The sequence below is a fragment of the Suillus discolor genome, assembly GCF_016758755.1.
Source record: "Suillus discolor strain FC423 chromosome Unknown F5147scaffold_27, whole genome shotgun sequence".
Lineage (NCBI taxonomy): Eukaryota > Fungi > Basidiomycota > Agaricomycetes > Boletales > Suillaceae > Suillus > Suillus discolor.
Window position 1 is genome coordinate 337,065 of NW_024541274.1, and position 20,752 is coordinate 357,816.

A 20,752-nucleotide genomic window follows, 5' to 3' on the forward strand; every position below is an offset into this window, starting at 1 on the left:
GAACACAAAACACTGATAATAACAAGAAGACTTATCAGTTCAGCTGAAACAAAATATGGATATTTAGAGACACCATTAGAACCATCATGAGGAGGACAAAATAAACTATTGATCACATCAGAAACCGTGCAAGGCTCGTTGACCGAGAAAACCCTGATATGACAATTACAATCATTACACACAGTATTACAGACACATGATGCTCACAAATTTTTCTATATGAGGTGCAAGATTAGTATCACAATTTGTGTCCAGCTCTATCACTTAGTGGTTTGAGGGAGATATGCAGATGGGTACTTGAGATAAGGAAACAGCAATATTTCATGCCGAAAAACAAATGAGAAGGATGCAACATGGCAACAACGAACCACTCAACATGGGAATCACAACACATCAACTTATTGATAGAGACAGGTATGTTTCTAACCTACAAAACTTGACATGGTTGGTCATTGTGAGACATCCGAAAATTCCAAACATGAAAGACTTGTAAATGCCATAAATGGCTATCTAAACCTTATTCCAAAAATTTAAACAATGCAATCAAACTCTGATGGGAATTGAGGGGCATGAGAACATCACGTGATGTGAAGTTTATAAATTTTTCTTGTGTGAAAATCATTCATTCTTTCATACCATTACCTTCACCTGTGGTGTCTCACCTCCATGGGCATCCACTGTCGATGATGGTGACCACTGCTAGTACTCTGCTGTCTCACACTTTTTGTCCTATCCATTGCACTTGGTTTAGGTATCATGGTTTTCTTGCCTCCATGGGTGTTCACCATCAATGATGGTAACCACTGCTTTGTACTTGGCTTGCTCACACTCTTCGTGGTATCTGTTGCTCCTTGGTCCGCGGATTGTGGTTTTCTCGCCTCAATGGGCATATTCCATTGAGGATGGTAGCCACCGCTCTTTGCTTGGATGTCTCACTCGTATCATCCAATCTCCCACTTGTTAATGTGTGTATATATATTGACATACTCGACCAAATGCTCTTTACTGAATGAAAATCACGGTTAGACACATCAAAAAATGAGATACACTCCTTCCATGCTTTGTATTTTGTGCAGTAGAGACACTGTAATGTACTGATGCCACCACTTGATGTCGAGTATCTTGTAGTAATCCTGAAAGATCCAATTCAGTGACCACATTAGACCTCATTTGACCAACCATACTACAATTAATATTGCATTCAGTGTAAATCGAATCAAGAAATTGCTTCATTCATCAGAGGTTGGTAGACACAACTGTTAAATTACATTTCATTCGAACATAGAATGATATATGATCATACTCTATTGAGGCAAGTTAACAAAAGCATTGTTTGCAAAATATACAGTAGCAAGGTACAAAACGATAGCAGGCTAAAAACTCCATGCCTGGTACAAAATAAGATAGTAAGCAAATGGTAGTGAACAAAAGTCATGGTATAGCCTGCAGAAGTGCACATGTAGAGAGTTCAAAGGAGACTCGGATTAACCATAAATGACTAGATGTAGGGAGAGACCGCATGTCGTTGAGCTCATGGGGGCTCGAATCTGATACATCAGCATGCTTAATATGTGCAATGGTTGACTTCTTGATCTGTGTCCCAGGTTCAAGGATACTTCATTATGTGTTCTTTGTGGCTAACCATTGTGGTGTTTCACAGAATGTGATGTTTCTAAAGTTTTGTCGTTTCAAAGGCCCATCAGCAAGAATTTTGGATCACAATTACATCTACATATGATGTGCGGTCCCATGGATCCTGATGCTGCCTGTGACAGTGGAAGAGGTTGTACACAGTGCCAGCATTTTCTCAATTCATTCATATATGAAATAAATCCGTCAGAATGTGAGTGGAAAATTCACATACAAATAATCATGCCTACTTTGGATTCTTTACTTTGCCTTCCACCTCCTAAATATGCTTCAGTAGATTAATTTTTCCTTCTTGACTTGATATAGTTACATATCACTCGTATCAATGGCAACTTGATCAGAGAGCGATGTTCAATGGGATGAACGGTTGTAAGAACTCATGATGAAAAATCGGCTGGAGCAACTGGTTGAGAGGCTTCAGTAACTTCAATCATGGTGCTTGATCCCACACCTTTGATTGGATAGAGAACAGGAATCACTGCATATAGTCACTGCAGGCATTTTCCCATTTTCCTTCACCAGACATCCAAAAAAACATTGATTAAGAAGCTAGAATTTTCCCTTTATTTTGTCTGTCAAAACATTGAAAAAAAGTAATTCATGTTTCAATGATTTTCTATGTGTGGGACATGATGCAAAAATTGATCATGTTCCTTCAAGGATAATGCTGTATTTTCCATCTATTGTGTTTTAAATAACAGCCTAAATTTTCTTGTCAAATATACTATGTTCTTCAAATGTTCTGTGTATATTTGAAAAACACAGAAGAAAATTAACATTATTTTAAGCTGCTATTTAAAACACAATAGATGGAAAATACAGCATTATCCTTGAAGGAACATGATCAATTTTTGCATCATGTCCCACACACAGAAAATCATTGAAACATGAATTACTTTTTTTCAATGTTTTGACAGACAAAATAAAGGGAAAATTCTAGCTTCTTCATCAATGTTTTTTTGGATGTCTGGTGAAGGAAAATGGGAAAATGCCTGCAGTGAGTGAGTCCACATTGATCCTCGCCTTGTCGTGGAACACTATCAAATCAGTAGTAGTACAGTTGAATCATAAAACAGTATGGCTTTGTTGAATTGCAAAACTCATGTGTCATATGGTTGAGGATAAAAACAACCAGGAAGGTAGGGTGTGTTGCAGTCAGCGCTACTCCATGAGTGGTCAAGGCCTCGCCTATTAGACAAGCTGAACCCCAGTCAGATCTGTAATCCATCTCATCACAGTCAAATGTGCCACACCAAAGGGGAATCATAAGATCAAGAATGTTGTGAGATACTAAGTTCCTATGATGCGACAAAAAACACAAGGGAAGACTCAGGGTATGACACAATGAGAAACAAAAGAACATACTCAACTTCAATATTACTGTTGCTAAGCAATTCATATGATATATACTGAACCTCATAAGCTGATGAAATGACAATGTTGAACCCATAGTGAGTTATTGAGAGTAGGAACATAGTGTCAGTGTCTGTGTGAGCTTATATGGATTGTACCACCCATAAATCTTGTATTTATCTGGCTTGTAATGAGCTGGGTAAAGATGTGTCCCTCTGGGTATGTGACATCCAACACAAGAGCAAAGAGTCTATTGCTATTTTTCAGATGTTTACCAAGGAAGCAATTGAGAGATACTAGCCTAGGGCCATCAGCTGCGCAATGTGCAAAGAAGGGATGAGGTCAGTATATCCTGTCATTTGTAGCATTAAAACTGACAATACCTTCTTTCTGAATTGCTACAAAACATATGCAGTCAGTCCTTAATAGTGAGATTTCTATTTTCCAGCAAGCCAAAAATCTAAGGACCAGCCTCTTTATCGTCAAGGGTGTTCATGTGTCTGTAATGGGACACACCTTCATATTATCTTGTGGACCCATGAGCTTTTGATTGAACATGTAAGTGACGATTGATGGACAGCATTGGGTCACCTCCAATGTGGCTGCATATTTCAGAGTACAGGAGGAATGGTGTGAAGCAATATATACCTTTTGTTCTTGTTCTATTGATAACAATTATGATCACAATGATGACAAAAGCATGGTTGATCATCCTGGATTTCACCTTTCAGTGTTTAACCTCATTCCTAGTTGGCTGACTTTGTATATCTGTGAGTAGTCTCTACTGTTGTGTGAATAATTATTGATTATCTATCAGAGGTATGGTGAGGAAGATGACATTAATCATTATCCTTTAGTATCTTTCATAGTGGATTCAATGTAGTAGTGCCGAAGGGCTTAAACATTCTGGAGAATATGTCTTGTGTATTTCTGTGAGGTTTTGTCATGTTGGTTGCTGTGGAAGGTTGCTGGTCAATTTCACCTCACAGTGTGGTGCCAGGCTTTGCTTATGAAATCATCTTTTTCGACCTCCATTCTCTCATTCCCCTACCTGCCACTTGAACTATCTATTCACAATTAGACAATTGACCTGCCCATCTCACAATACCAACCTTCAATGCCTGAGAGTATCAAAAAACATTGTGCTCATGATTTTCAATCTCTATCGAAATGTCTAAAATGTATTAGACATGATTTATCAATAGGACTGTCCACACAAAATGTATGCACCCATTTGCTTGTTTCAACGAACATATAAAGATCATTCTTTTCAGAATACGACTGATGATGATGTAACACAGTTGAGATCACCCAGCCCGCATTCAATTGCCACTCAGTATGCATGTGAACTGCTGAAGATGCTGGACCCCATCCAGGATCAAGTAGCATTCCTTCAAGATGAACTATGTGGATGTAATGAAGAATGTGAATGTACACATTGTGGAAACAACTATCTTGCTGGATGGCAAGAAAAGGTTGGGTCAAGCTAATGCCTAGCTGCTATGTCTAAACAGACATGTTCAACCCTAAAGGGAATTGCTACTAGAACGATGATGGATGTGTGACCCAAGGGTGCACTAAGTGCGGGAAAATAGCGGACAAGGTATGCGTGAGATGCAGGAATGTATACGAGGCTATCCAAAGCACAGGAATGTGTGGCTGAAGGTGCGGAAAGCACAGGAAAGTGTGGACAAGGTATAGGGAGTTTAAGGAATGAGGTTTAGAGAGTGAGGGCAAAGGTATATTGCAAGGTAAGGAAAGTCTAGATATAGGGACCTAATAGGGGCTAAAAGTGCACACTATAAGGGACTACTTCGAAGGTAAACCTATAGAGAGAGGTATACAGTATAGGGAAGTGTAGTAAGTAATACTTAGAAGTAGTCAACTTATACTGTCTAAACTCTCACTTGGAGAGGAAAGGGATAGGAAATATAGTAGATATGTAAGGACATGTAATAAGGCTGCAACACATTTTACAAGCCTCGAGGTAAGGAAATTCACATACCAATGGGGTTTGGATGGACTATGGATAGACGAGGGACCTTCCTAATGCATTTCTGAGGTATCTGATGCGCGGGAAAGTGCGGATAAGTGGATGCGCAAAGTGCAGGAAAAGCGGGTTTGGTTCCAGACAGAGGTTACTTGCTGGACAAATGATGGACAATGATAAGGAAACTCATAGTGCTTTATACTCCTTGACACATATATGGAAATGACCCATTTGCAGCCCAGGGTGTTACAGTCATCTGCAACACCTACAGAAGCCCCTGCTCTGCTAGACTCCTGACGCGGCAGTATGCCGCCGGCACTTAGAAAAACAGCGGTCTGGACCGCTGTGACACCGCCCCTGGCCTAGACGGCCTTGTACCTGATCCATGGAGGCTGTACGCCTCATGGTCACCCTAGATCGGCACATGTTGATTGTTGCTGCCTCATGAAGATCCGGAGCGTCTCCTGGTGCCTCATGTATATACGTAGTCGCAATTGGCACTGCATGCTTGATCAGAGGTTATACCTCATGTATCTTATCTGTCCTCATGGTTGACCTCATGGTCTCTTATCATAGATCCCAGATATACTATTAGATACAGACTGAGCTTGAACACTTATATGTAGACATATAAGTAGACAGATTATTGTACTGAGATCTTTACTTTAATCTACTTGGTTTTCCCTTGAAACCTGCTCAGCTAAGCCTCCCAGCTTAGTTGTCTCAGACTGCACTTCTAAGTCACTCCCCACACTTATCCATATCCGCTAGCCCTGTATCTCAACGAGCGCCGTCTTACCGAGATAACTGGAGGAACCCTTGACGTTCCGTCAAGTCGCCAAACACCCTTAGCCTCGGTGGGCTCATTTGAGCCGTCGCTAAGAAGACCTATCCAAGTTCCTACGCCGATCCGACGGTCAGCATAACACAGGGAGGATCCGAGTGTCACAATGTATCGACATACTGAAACATTTCTATGACTATAATATAAATAATATTCTATTTTCTTCCATGGAAGAAGATCTCATGTACATTTTAGAATCATGTCAGCATCATATAATCGGTATTTAATTTGCTTTCCATGTACCACATACTGACCTTCAGTCACCGTCAACAGCGAACCGTCAACACAGACTTACAAAAGAGTCAACCCAATACTGGCACCACGGGCTGTCCAATCATACACAAGAAATGATGGCAGTTTGCAAGTGCCACAAATAGTATTGAGTGATAATTAGCAGGCAAATCAAAATGTGCACATGCTGCCAGTTTGCAAATGCTAATATATTACTTTCAGTGTATTCACAATCTGCCACTGCAGGTACCGAAAGTCACAATAGTGACACCACTTCTATTAACAGGCTAGTATGTGAACAAGCCCATGTAATGAAGTTTCCATGACTGATCCTGATATTTCTTTTTTAGCAGCAACACCCAGCGCTGCATCATGTTCAGATTTGTACCTGACAAATACAAATAATCTGCAAACAAGGACCATGAGTGCAAATACTGGTACATGCATTGCATAGTCTGATATTGCCCTCATCACTCCTTATTATACTTCACCCAAAGCCTGTACCCAATCATTGGGTGCAAGCAACTGGATATTTGACACATCTATACAACAACTGTGCAATCTAAAAATGGGATGACATTTCATTTTCGGGTTCACTCTAACTTGGTCATATTGCAAAGGATATAAATGTGGTGCATCATGCATCTGGTGTTATCCTTCAACTAGATCTCCCACCGGACTCATATGTGCTTCTTACCACATTGTAGGACAATCTAGAGTTGTCTTCTGAGAAAGAGACATATACTGCTCATGATGCCTGTGCAGCCTTGGCCATTTATGAAATGTTTTCGACTATTACTACTATACCATTAGTCCTGTTATATCATTTATTCCTGCCAGTTAAACAAATTCAGCTTGTCAATCGTTTGTTCTCACTCACTGATTTACATAGCTAAACATATCCCCACCAGCTAACACAATTTGATTGAGTCAACATATCGAAAACTCAAGTTGCGATCACCATTACATCAATCACTGTGCTAGGCTATCTTGTACAAGCCACGCTCATGAGCAGCCATCAAGAGACATCACTTCATACTCTAGGGCCACAACTGCAGTTTTAGATCTTCTGTTTTCAGAGACACTTGCACACATATGCAATAAATAACATTCTAGATATGAAGAACACAATGTTCCAAAAATGATTCTCAGAAAATTCACATTGGCTATTGCACTGTGTGGTGAAGCTCGTTCCACCACAAGATACATTGGCTTCTTGTGTTGCAGAGGTCCTGTAAACCTGTGTACCATTAAATGATGCTGTATCAGGGCAACCACTCTTCAATGACTCATCATTGGATAAGGTTTGCTCCGTAATTCAGAATATTAAGATGGGCTACTACTGTTATACACCTGGCTACAGTTTGTATGTACTCCTCAGAACAGACAATTATCGTCTTGGAGTCCACAGGTACTCATGTTGAACCAACAATGTGAAGGGTGTGATTCAACAAAATATTATTATATGATTTGGATCATTCAATGCATCTCCAAGGTTGACTGCGAACTGACATCACTTCTACACTCTGATACATACTCTGAAGGCAGGCATGTCCTATTTTGTGCTCGTACTTTCATCTTACATTACTACACAGGATGGCAATATGAGCTGTAGAGGACAGTAATACCTTGGTTGACATGACATCCATAATCATAATTGGATTGCTCGCCTCATTGATATTACCACTGATGTAGTAGAACCATTATACCAAGATTCCGGGCTGGCAGCCTGGATCTATGGGGAGTAGTTTGAGCCAGGGAGATGGTCATTTAATATCTTACCATCCACTCCTGTAACTCGTATGAAGCTTGTCATGAGTCATTAGCAATTAGATTCTGTAAAATTTTGCAAGATCAAGCAACACTTCCTAGTAGGACAGCAGAAGAAACCTGTTACTATACTGCCTGTATATCCAGTTGAATAAAAGGCCCTTTACTGGCTGCTGTATCGAACATGTCAATGGTATCTTGGATGATGCTAACCTCAATGGATGTGGAGGTAGTGAAATAACATACATACTAATTGACATATGATGTGGCTGATACAATGACATTATCAACTTGTAAGTTCATTGAGCACATAGATTGGAATATTTATTTGTCCTCATAGACATAACTTGTATAGTCAATGAAGATCTAGAGCAAGCCATATGAGAAGAAACATACATATGATTAACCTGTTGACCAGGAAATTCCTGATTGAGCAAGGCCTTAAGTATCCCTTGTTGTACTGTGTGGAATCAATTGTGGGGTCCAACAAGTCTAAGAAAAGTGGCTCATAACTATCTGCTACATTCTCCATCTTGAAGGTCATTCAGATCTCAAATATATCATAGTGTGTGTGTCTCTGGGTTGCAAAGACTGGATTTGAGTGACAGGGGAGACAAATATCACTTGGACATTTAAGGAATCCACCAAGAAAGGTCTGTGTTTGCTGGGAACCTTTGATGATACCTGTTATTAGGTTAGTATGTGATAAGGATAACTGGCAGACAGTAAGATAAGACAATAATAAGGACTAATTAGTTACATGTCAACATTGGACATAATGGCCTAAAAACAGGAGTCCAAGTCAGCATTGTCAAACAATGAAATAATGGTATCTTTGAGCGCTGCAACTGACTCTCTCCGTGCAGCACCATCTTTAACACCTTGTTCAATCAACCTGTTAATGTCATTCCTCTGTCGATTGGTGTACTCCTCCAACCACTTGACATCATCAGTCAGAAAGTCAAACATCGCCTGCTTATACCGTACCTCTTCTAATTCATCGATGTAGTCTTGATGCTGTTACAATTTGTCATTATGCATCATTCACATTTTGTCCATCTCTTCACAATGCCTGATGTGCGTATCCTTAAACTCCTCTTTATCCCTGCACCAATCTGCCTCCAAATTCTTGATGTGGTACTCCAGCCTTTCCAACATCTCAAGGAGAGCGTATGATTACTCCTTCATGGTGTATTCCTGCACTGCAGAACCATGGTAATTAAATTCTTTCTCCTTGTCATTTTTATTTCTTTCAGTATGTCCAATTCATGTTTTGGAATAATAAGTACATACATTTGATGATTTTACAGCCGATTCTAAACAAATGCACATCTGTTTGCTGGCTTTGGTAGGGGTAAGTTCTGTATCTGTGGTACATTTAGATGTAGAAAGGCACATTTATATTATCAAGATAGAAATAGGTTTCAAAGTTTGAACTTTTTTTTCTTCTTAGGCTGGTACAAATGTTAGAGGGATACTCAAGGATCAATATGAGCCTGGAATGAAAGCAAACGGTGGTTGGTATGTGGAGATAATGTCAAAATACTGAGTTTTTCATCTCTTCAGCCAAGGTCAACAATGCCGACCTCCAGAGACCCTGGGACCATCACCAATCGATTCCTATGCCTTAAAAACACTGGAACCACTATTTGCAGTATTGGTTTTGAGTAAAACTTGAGTGTAGTAAAATATATAGGGTAGGAGGGGGGAGGATGACCTTCTGTATCTCAACAACCTGATTTTTCCTGACAACTTGGGCTTTACCATCTTATTCAGGGACATTAAGAGCACTAGAATATTTTTGGAGTCCTGGCAAGTCATGTGAAGCCTAGAAAAATTAATCTTTGAGGGGGGTACCATGAAAACTCACATATCTTAATCAGGATGGGCTCAAAGCACTCTGAGACCATTTCCAATCAATTTATATGATTATACAACAGTAGGAACACCCATTTATATACCGATATTTACATAATAGCAAGATATATGAGTTAGGAGGGGGAAGGAGGACCCTACATATCTCCACAACCTAATTTTTCCTAACAAATCTGGCTTTACCATCGTGTTCAGAGGTATCCAGAGCCCCCAGGAAAAATACTTTTGGAGTCCTGGCAAGTCATGTGAAGCCTAGAAAAATTGATCTTTGAGGGAGGGTATCAGGCAAACTCACAAATCACATTTCATATTGGTTTATAACACTCCAAAACCATCTCCAATTTATTTGTACTATCATTCAACACTTGAAACATCCTTTAGTATATCAGTATTGACATAAAATCATGCCTCTTGGTGGAGTAGCTAGGGGGAGGGGGTACCATGACTCTAAATGTGATTTTTTTGGACAAAATCAGCATTGCCATCAGATTCAGATTAGTCAATAACCTCTGGATCAAGTTCTATTCGAGACCAGGTAAGTAAAATGAAGGCTGAAAAAATCAATCATTGGGTGAGGCAGCATGACAGGGGTGACACTGCTTACATAAGCGAAGTGATAAACTTGAGCACACTTAGAATCTAAGAACAAGACTTGATAGATCAAATATTTCTGTTGCTGCTGAATCAATCAGCTTGGTAATTTTTTTTTTGATTTGAACAACCCTGGAAAAGGTCTTTACAGTATCAGGTTTGAGTTAAATTCAAGCAGAGCAAAATGTGTCAGGTAGGGAGGGATGGAGATTTTGCATGTCATAACAATGGGATTTTTTCAGACAAGTAGGGCTCTACCATCATGTCCAGAGGGTTCAACAACTTTCATAAAAAATGGTTTTGGAGTCCTGGCAAGTCATGGGAAGACTGTCAATATTGACCTTTTGGAGGATATGAAGTAAACTAGCATATTTTGATTCAAACATATCAGAAATACTCTCGGACTATCTACAATCATTTCCTATGGTCTTAAAACACCATAAACATTCTTGGTATATCAGTATCTACATAATATCAAGATATATACAATAAGAGGAGAGGGGGGGGACCCTGGGCATTTCAAGAACCAGATTTTTTCTGTCAAAAATGGCTCTACAATCATCTTCAGAGAGTTCAATAACCACAATATCAAATCATAGATGAAGCTAGGCAAGTTATATGAAGGCTGTAAAGATTGATATTTGGAGAAGGCTGCAAGATAGGGGTGGTTAACTTTGGAATCTGATTTTTTGATGCAAAAATGACTCTACAATCATGTTCAGAATATTCAATAACCTCAAAATTAAGTTTGAGCAGAGCTTCAGTAACTAATATGAAGGCTGGAAAAATCAATCTTGGGAGGAGGCAGATGGCAATGCTTATATAAGCAAAAATGCAGTCATCTCATAGAGGTGGCCAATAACTACTTTGTATTCTAATAACTTTCACATTTTTGGCTTCACTCCTGCATGGTGGTTGCATTTCTAATAAAGGTGACCAGTTAATTTTTGCTTCTGGAAGTGTTTGAGACTTATTGGCTTAGATAACATCAGTAACCTGCCTAATGATCATGTCACAAATCTAATTTCTTGAATTTATAAGTATTATTCTGCACTCTGCACATATCAATGCTCATATAGGCAAAAATGCGGTCAACATGAATCACAGATCTTACCTTGTTAATTTTTATGTGATAGATTGTATGTGGGAATGCTTATATAAGCATGAATCTGGTTAACATGAACCAAAATTTTTCTCTTTCTTTCTTCCTCCCCACTTACTTACTTACTACATTGTTGTCACTATCTGAGTTTTGCATTTTTGCACTTTGTTACCTCTGCACTTCTTTGCTAGGTGTCACCCCTCAATGGGGGTCAACCTGTTGATAACAGGCCCAGTTTATTTTCGCTTTTTTGCACTTTCATACCTACAAACTTCTGTGCTGGGTATTACTTCTCAATGGGAGTCAACCTGTTGATAATAGGCCCAGTTTTTTCACTCTTTTGTATCTACAAAATTCTCTGCTGGGTGTCACTTCTCTATGGGAGTCAACCTGTTGATAACAGGCCCAGTGTTTTTTTTTTGCTTTTTTGCACTTTTTTATCTACAAATTTCTCTGCTGGGTGTTACTTCTTAATGAGAGTCAACCTGTTGATAACAGGCCTAGTTTTTTTTTGCTTTTTTGCATCTTTTTTTACTTAGAAACTTTTCTGCTGGGTGTCACTTCTCAATGGAAGTCAACCTGTTGATAACAGGCCCAGTCAATTCTTTTCACTTTTTTTGCACTTTTGCACCTACAAACTTCTTTGCTGGGTGTCACTCCTTAATGGGAGTAAGCCTGTTGATAACAGGCCTAGTTCTTTTCACTTTGTTCTCTCTTTTGTACCTATAAACATATATGCTGGGTGTCACATGTCAACCTGTTGATAACGAGCCCAGTTTTCTTTTGTTTTTTTGCACTTTTTACCTACAAACTTCTCTGCTGGGTGTTACTTCTCCATGGGAGTCAACCTGTTCATAACAGGCCCAGCATTTTCGCATTTTTGCACTGTTGGAGTCATATTTGTCACCTCATATGAGAGTATATCTATTGCTAATGTAAATAATAAATGATTCTTTCAAAAGTGTGTGAGGTAGAATCACTCTACTGTGGAAGTAAGAAAATCATCACACTATATTCTGACAGAGACAGAGTAAGTGAGTGTACACAAAAATATCAGAATGCTAATTCGATACCATGTTACAAATCAAGTTTTGACCTTTGCTCATGCATGAAGTCAAGCAATACCATAGCACAAAATAAAATGCACAGATCAAGCAAAGTAAAGCCAAGTATGAAAAGAACCTTCAAAATAATCATTTTGTTGCAGCTGAGGTAAGAAAGCTACAAAAACAAAAGATACAGAGTTTACTTGTGTTGAAATCCACATATATAATTACTTTTATTGGCATGCATCCTGAAGCCACGTGGTCAAAAAATAGCTATACCCTTTTTTCTGTAATTAAGGGACAATTGTGCTTTATAAATGGCAAAAAGACCTTTCAATCTCATTAGTACCTTTTGACATGAGAAGGACATCTTGATTGGATGATTGGGCTACCACACATAACTATCCACTGATGTATATATATATCTTGTACATATGCTAATCTACATCCATGTTATCATTTTGTGGTACAGGGCCTAAATCACCTATTGTAAATGGCCTGGACTTGTGAGGATGTGGTGGAGGAGGTACTCATTTGTTTCTCTTGGCTATGGTAATCTTTTTGTGAATCTCTCAATACTTTGCTTCTCTGTCTTCCTTCTCAGATTCCCATCAGCATCAAATGGCTGTAAGTTGCAAATATGCACTTTACCTTAATAATCTTTATGGTATGATGCGCTCTTAGTGCCTTCCATTGACTCTCTCCCCCCCTTCTAATGCAGTCAATCCTATAAAATGAAGGATTTGTGATGAAGATGATTGAATCTTTCTTTTGCATCCATACTCGTGCACCACTCGCAGGAAGACAATGCAGGTAGGAACATACCTCGCATAAACCTTGCTTCAACAATAACCGCTGATCCTCCTCCATTACCTCTATTATCCTATAAAACTCTGTGATATATCCATCTTGCTTCCATAGTGTAGACCACTGCATGTTGCTTTTATGTGGGGCATCAGGGTTTAGAAAGAATAATGAGCACCTGTCCATGAATTTTCTTAGGACCCATATGACCTAGGGTAACACTAGTATTATCATGCAACCCAGTATTGCTGCTTCAAAAGTGATGCAAGAGAGGGTGTCATCAATGCTAGTGATTGTCCAGCACTTCATAGTCTTATGAAGTGAATTATGATAGGGTCTGATTCCTTTTATGACTTCAGTAGTCAGCATCAGCTATATCTGTCTTGTGAACATAATGACCAAACATTCAACAGAGAGTTGAGTATTGGAAAATATGGAAGACCATGTCCATGGCCTCATTATAAGTCCAGGCAAACTGGAAATGACAGCCTTAAGGCGTGCCCATGTTGGCATCTGACCCAAAGAGTAATCCTCCAGCTCTGATTTAGAGCTCTTCCATGTGACTAGTCTTGCAACTGCTCTATCTTTTTGAGCTTTTGAATTTACACCCATGAGGGCCAGTACATGGACATTATCGATTTGCTGCACCTCCTCCAAGTATGTGTTACTGCTGAGATTGAAAACCTACAGGAAAAAAATCCCTGTTATCTTGAGAACATTTCTATATTTGAGAAGAGCAAGGGATTTATGGATATGGAAGTTATAGATGATAGGGGTGGATGTAGTTGACCGCAGCATGTGGTTCAGCACGCCAGTTAGAATTCCAAGGTTTGGAGGATTCTTTTTGACAATATATATTTGGGTCCTCTGAATCTTGCATATTTTTCATTAGATGAGCTCAAACCAGATCTTGGATGGGATCCATAGTATTAGATCAGATCGCAAATATTCAATAGCCTGCATTTCAGCTATTTCAGAGTAATTGAGCTCCAGTGCCAATGATTACTGACCCTGCTTTGTATATTGTCCAACATGATTCTAGCTGCATGTCCGCTGACCTGATACTCATCTCTGACACCATAAGTCTTCTCCTTGCAGCCATCAACCACTTTTATTATATCAAAGCATTCAGCCATGTAGGATGGGGATAGTTTGTATATATTGCTATAGGAAGCAAAGCTTGCTTGGTTATTGTTTGTTCAGATGGACTCATAGTACAGGTTGTAGGTGCTCCTGAATGCAATGTGTGTCTGCTGAGATCTCTCCTATTGCATCTCTGCCTGAAGTGCACCATATCTGGAGAGCATGTCGTGGTGATGCATCTCACCACACTTGTATCCACCTGCACCAAATAATATCTCTAATGCATCTAATCTCCATAAACCGATATTGGAACTTCTGGAGAGTGAGGTGTAAATGAGATGCTGATGTCTACCAGTAACTCTCCATGTCTCCTATTCATCATATATTTCCAGTTAAGGTCGGGAAGATTGTGAAGCAGAGCCTCTTCTGGTCCTGAGAATTGCCCTCTCTGTTCATCCTTCATAAGAAGCTTGATTCCCTTTCCCTCTAGAATGAAGAATAATAATCCATACATGCTGAGCTCTCCCTCTCCATCACGTATACAAGCTTCCATATGGTCCTACACATTTCCAAAGTCATCATCAGAGAGAGGTATTGTCTTTGGAGGTCCTTATCCACCTTTGCATCCATCTCTACCTCTTGCCTTGTATCTTGCCTCCTTCAAAGTGTGCTTAAGGTAAGGAGCCCAGCTGACGTCAGTGTAGTCTCCTATGGATGGCAGCAGCACTCAATCCCAAAATATATCCAACACCTTCTTTGGCATTAATATTATTTTATGACCATTTACCAGATAATAGTATATCATTCTAGGGAAGGCAATATAAAGATTGAGCGTCGAGGAAGCAGAGGATATGCGCCCAATGCAGGTGTGAGGGATCGCAGACATGGGAAATCTTTTTGATAGCCATTCCGTTCGCCCACCAGGAGTATTAGCATCTTCTTCAGACTGGGGAATTGTTATGTCGACGTATGCATGGTTGTGCTTGAAAATACCAGGCTTGGTTTGAAATGGCGGAGTGACATAAATCCCTACAGACCCTCTGCATCGGAAAACCTTTGTCGTCCAAATGATACTGTCGATGTCCAGTGAGGTCTCTATCTCATCCTCCGAAAACTTTATTGCATCTCTTTCAAGGTCGACATACATTGCAGGTCCATCACCATATCTATGGCTTGTGCGGCCACGGACAAAGGAATTATGTCCGAACCTGCATTCCTTGTACAGGGGGGGATCATATTGCGCAGATTCTATTAGTTCAGAAGCAGAGAGGATTTTCACATCTGTAACATGCGTGTGCTGTGTGTCTTGAGATGGTCCGAGACGTGCAAGGCTGTATGCACCTGTCACTCGATCTGGAATCTGATTCGAAGTATCATAGGAGTTGGTTGTTCCAATAGGTATGATGTGATCCATGGTGGCTATGGGGTCACATAGATAGAACATATGAAATGAGCTAGGTGTGATGCGATATCCATGATTGACCCAATCCATCCAAGCAGAAGAGAGCCGGATTGCCTCAGACTGGAATATTGTTGTTGGATTTATGTCCCTCTGTGCTTTCAACATCTCAATAGTAGGTCCATCCTCATAATCATCGAATGTGTGATCATTATGAAGCCACCTTCTACCCAAATATATAACCAAAGGAAGTGGTACAATAGGATGTGGAAATCTTCTGTTGCTTCCAAGATTCTAGTTTTTTTACTTTCCTGCAAGGTGCTGATGCAGAGACAGAGTGTTGTGAGTCATCTGTATTATTGCCATGATGTGAAATTTCTATTTCCAGTTTCAGGTGAGTTCAAATTGCATGAGGGATAATGTTATTACAGTTCCTGGATCCATTCAGCTGTTTGTAGTCTTTTAATAGCTTTGCAAGACTTTTCTTTCTCTCCTGTAATAGGGCTATGTCAAGGCAATCCTTATTATCACTCAAATTAGCTTCTGAATCCTCCTCATCAAATATTGTCTCGTCTTGATCCTCAGAACCAGGTGAGAGGGATTTACCATCCTATAATAGTACAGGATGCTGACACATTGAACAGGAGGCACTGACAACAGTCAAGGTACGAAGGAGCTTCAAACATTTAGACTGATGACATCCATTCTGAATGTTATTGATGGTATCCTTGTCTGGAAAGTCATCCTCACTCCAATAGTGTCATTGGCTGTCTAGCGGCATGAGATAGTCGCTGCAGCTGAGCTTGATACGTCCTGCTACAATATGCAACATGTGGATTCTCAACCCGTGGCCACATTGGACTTGAAATGTTGGCAAACCTCCACTTTTATCTAATTCAGATGTAAGACATTGCTCCAGCATAGAGCAAGTGATTGAACCACAGTCCACTCCATTTTGCATCCAATCCCTGGGTATCATGGATATTTCAGTAACATCACCTATGCTCCAGCCATGAAGAGATATAATTTTTCTTCAATAATCTGGTCCTTGCCTATTCTTCCAGTTGTATGGATCATCAATCTCATTGACTTTCATTGCAGAATCAGAAATATAGTGACCAAGGACATGTGCTGTGGATCACTGATAGTCGAAAATTACAGCAAAAAAATGATCAGAATGATGGACTATAAATCCAACAGGGACGATTAGACCTTCCCCCTCAGAAGGAACAAAATAATTCCTTCTGAAGAGATCCACTTCTTCTTTTGTGATTTCATTCACCCTCGCTGTATATAGGTCCACATATCTCATGCTTGATTTTCCCAGATCATCATACTAGACATGAGACAAATAAAATTTTGATATGGTTGTGACAAGCCACTCATTTGTTGCAAGTGTTTTCCAGTTGTGCAATATGGATGTCCAGAATAGTGGTTGGGCCATTGTGTAAGCTATAATAGGAAAGAATGAGTGTTTTCCATTGCATAAATATCATTCTGAACTCACAAGAAATTTCCTCAGCAGAAAGGTCAGATATTGCATTTATTGTATCCTTGGAAACCATTTTCTTCAATTTTTTTGCCTATGCCAATAATAAAGTAAATGCAAGACAAGGTTAAATGCAAGGACTCACGCTGTGTGGTTGATTTCCTAGCAGGTCGTCAACATGGCTGATGTGGCTTATTTTGTGTTGAATGATCCATCTGTTGTGCATTCCCTCCTTCATCTATGACCATCAAATGTGCCCTGATATCTTGATTTGCATTCAAGTGATCATCTGCTATATTATTCACAGTTAATGATCCCTTTGGATTGCAATCCAGGATTTCAGACATCATTATCTTCTGTATTATCTTGGTCACATCTGATTGTACATTACTGGGTGCATTCCACTGCTGATCCTGATTTTGTAATGTGCTTCCTGGTAGTATATCCAGTGAAGGATAGTGCATTTCATCTATGTTTGGCCAGAATAGCTCAGGTATTGGGCTGATTGTGGCATGGATGAGTCATCTATTTGGATTCAGGATCTGTCCATCTGGTGCTTCAGCTGGCAATGTAGATAATGCAGGCTTTCCTGTACCAGGTTATTGTTATTAAATTTGCATTTAAATTAGGATCAATCATGAGTACTGATGATGCTGTCTCACTTGCTTTCTTGGCCTGCCTCTCTTTGGCTTGTGCTGTTGAACCTCAATATTCCTATCTTCCAACATTTTGCATGTTTCTTCGGCTGCAAACCTTTCTCCACCATTTGAATTGTTATTTGATATGACCTCAGTAGCACGTTCATATGGAAGGCCAGTAGAACCTAACACTTTGGAAGGACCAGTGATATCATATTGGTATAATAAGGTGGCTGAGATATATCTAAGGTCTGGTACACAGGTACAGGAACATTTGGTCCATTCAAACATTAACCTGCTCTCGCTGACTTCAATTTTCTATTATAGGAGGTATGGCTCGAAATACAGTGATATTATAGACAGGTAGACTTGAAAGATGAGGACATAGAGTAAGTTCTTACATGTGTATTTATATAATTCTGATGAATGAATATTTGAATGTAGTCTTGCAGCTTGTGTGGGTGAATACAAGCTCTTTCTCAGTGGTCATAAATCTGTAGTCAATATGTACTGTGTAGAGGGTAAATATCTTGATATTTCTGCACAGTTAAATAATTTCATTGACATTTGTGGACCATTGTTGAACATATGTGTACGCAGATTCTATTTTTTGTGTCTTTTGTTTGTTCTCAATCTCATTAAATATGTAGAACTCACAGACAGCCACTAATTGTGGATGCAATCAATGTAATCCTACATTTTCCTTCTTTTGACTCTGGTGATAACTTAATAATGACATCTTTAGCAGGTTTTGAACCCATGCAGACAGATTTAGATTCTATTGTATTAACTGCTCAGCTAAGACCAGTTAGATGCACCCTCAATGGACCCATTCACAAGTGAATCCTTAAGGCATATTTATCTGCATTCTGTTAGTTCTTTTAATAATATGATTGCTGTGATTGATTTTTTTTATTCTACTTTTATCACAAAAGATGTCAGACTTCTTTTGGGCCTTTACTTCAAGACCTATTTATCCAGCAATTGCTTCAAAAATGTGCTGATGGCAGACCACCACAGTGGGCTGATGATGTAATGTTAGAACTGACAAAATGCAGATCAATGTACCTTGAGGATTCACTCCTGACTGAATTCATTGGGAGTGCATCCAACTGGTCTTAGCTAAGCAGTTAATGCGACAGAATCTAAATCTGTCTGTGTGGGTTCAAAACCTGCTGAAGATAAAATTGCAAGTGATCATCAGAGTCAAAATCTGTTTCATTTGGACCACATAGGTTTGAAACCTGCCAATGATAATATTTTTATTTTATGAAAATGCACCTTGGCAGTTTCAAACCCATTGAATGCTGCATTTTTTCTATTAGAACATGTCTTGAATATTTGATTATAGACAGTCTCTCAGACACTGATCTTCATCAGTCTTAGTTGAGTTGTCACCAGAGTCAAAATCTGTTTCTCTTGGACCATGTAGGTTTAAAACCTGCCAACAATAACATTTTCTTTCTATGAAATCACATCTTAACATTTCCTCATGGATAGTTTTCTCAAAAACTCATTTAAAAAATACATATTATTAAGTTGGATATGATAGAGAGTGACTTGGACAATATTCAACAGTTGATGTGGATCATAAAGCAAGCTGCTATAAGGCTAGCAGTAGAACATGGTTTCATACACTAGCTTTAAATTTTTTTTGGTTGTTCTTGCAAGAACATCAGCAAACTATTGATTTCGTCACAGGTCTCACAAACCACACAAGGTGCCACAAGACACCACAGGTCTCACAAACTTCACAGACATATAATAAAATATCACATCACCAATGCTAATAATGTCTATAGATAATACAAACCAATATAAATATGTGAATTTTAGCAAGTATCCCTATCTTTTGCTAATCATAATCTGACTAAGCTTGTACAATTTGTACAAGCTGTACAAAGACTTACTGAAATTCCAAGTTTTCTAATCTTATTCCAGTCTCTACTATCCTTAATCTACTATATACTGTTGTAATATAGTTGTGATATGTGCTATTTGACTTGATTGAACCTCTTATAAATACTAAAATTGTGATATCTCTTGATCCTGTGGACCAAATTTGATGAATGTTGGTTCATATTAAAGCCCTGATTTTACTTCATAACTGGTGATATAAAGTGAATAAAGTGTTTGGAAAGCAGATGAGATATAGATATATATTAATCTCTATTATACAAAATCTATTGGCTCTGAGTGAAATAGGACATGTAGATATATTAAATAAAGCAGTTTATCATTCAATTACAATTATATCAAGCCACTATACTAGAATTTATGTAGCAGTAAATAAAATGGTGGTGTTGTGGTGTAATATTTGAGTAGACTGACTTAATGGAATTTTCGCATTTTGTCATGTAACATTGGTATATATATTCATTATTGTTAGTTTATACAAATGATCTTGTGGCCTAGTGGTAACAATGCTGTACTTATAATTGCTTAATGTGTTGGGTTCAATTTCTGCCAGTTGCACATTATAATATGTGAAATTGATCATGTGATGTTACTGTAACACACCTTAGTGACAATTCTTTTAGCATTTGTGCTTTGAAATCCACAAGCTTTACAGGCTGTACAAGCCTGCAAAGGAGGGACTTCCTTGTGGGTCTGTACAAGCCTGTACAGGCTTGTACAGTTGTGTACAAGACCCCCCTAGTTTGCTGATGAAAGTCATAATGCTACCAGAAAATTGAGGCCTTCTGATTTATTTTAAGATTCATGTGGGAAATGTGAAGGTGTGATTTCATGGAATAGACCATATCTTCCCTACATAATAATAGGGTCTGACATACCTTGAGAACATCTTCAAAGTGCTGCCAAGGGTGGTCCAGTGAAGCTTTCACAGTGTATTTGCGCAAACATGCACTGATATTGGCGCTGTAAG

At 39.1% G+C, this 20,752-nt stretch overlaps 1 protein-coding gene across 1 annotated transcript; it reads right to left on the reverse strand.

Moving 5' to 3' along the window:
- Window positions 1-14,625: 14,625 nt before the first annotated feature.
- On the reverse strand, window positions 14,626-16,104 carry F5147DRAFT_652828 (uncharacterized protein; the record flags this gene model as incomplete). Its single annotated transcript, XM_041433681.1, has 3 exons — window positions 14,626-14,898; window positions 15,127-15,964; window positions 16,046-16,104. The coding sequence occupies 3 exons, from the start codon at window positions 16,102-16,104 to the stop codon at window positions 14,626-14,628; spliced, it is 1,170 nt and encodes a 389-aa protein (XP_041292913.1).
- Between the last annotated feature and the right edge of the window lie 4,648 nt (window positions 16,105-20,752).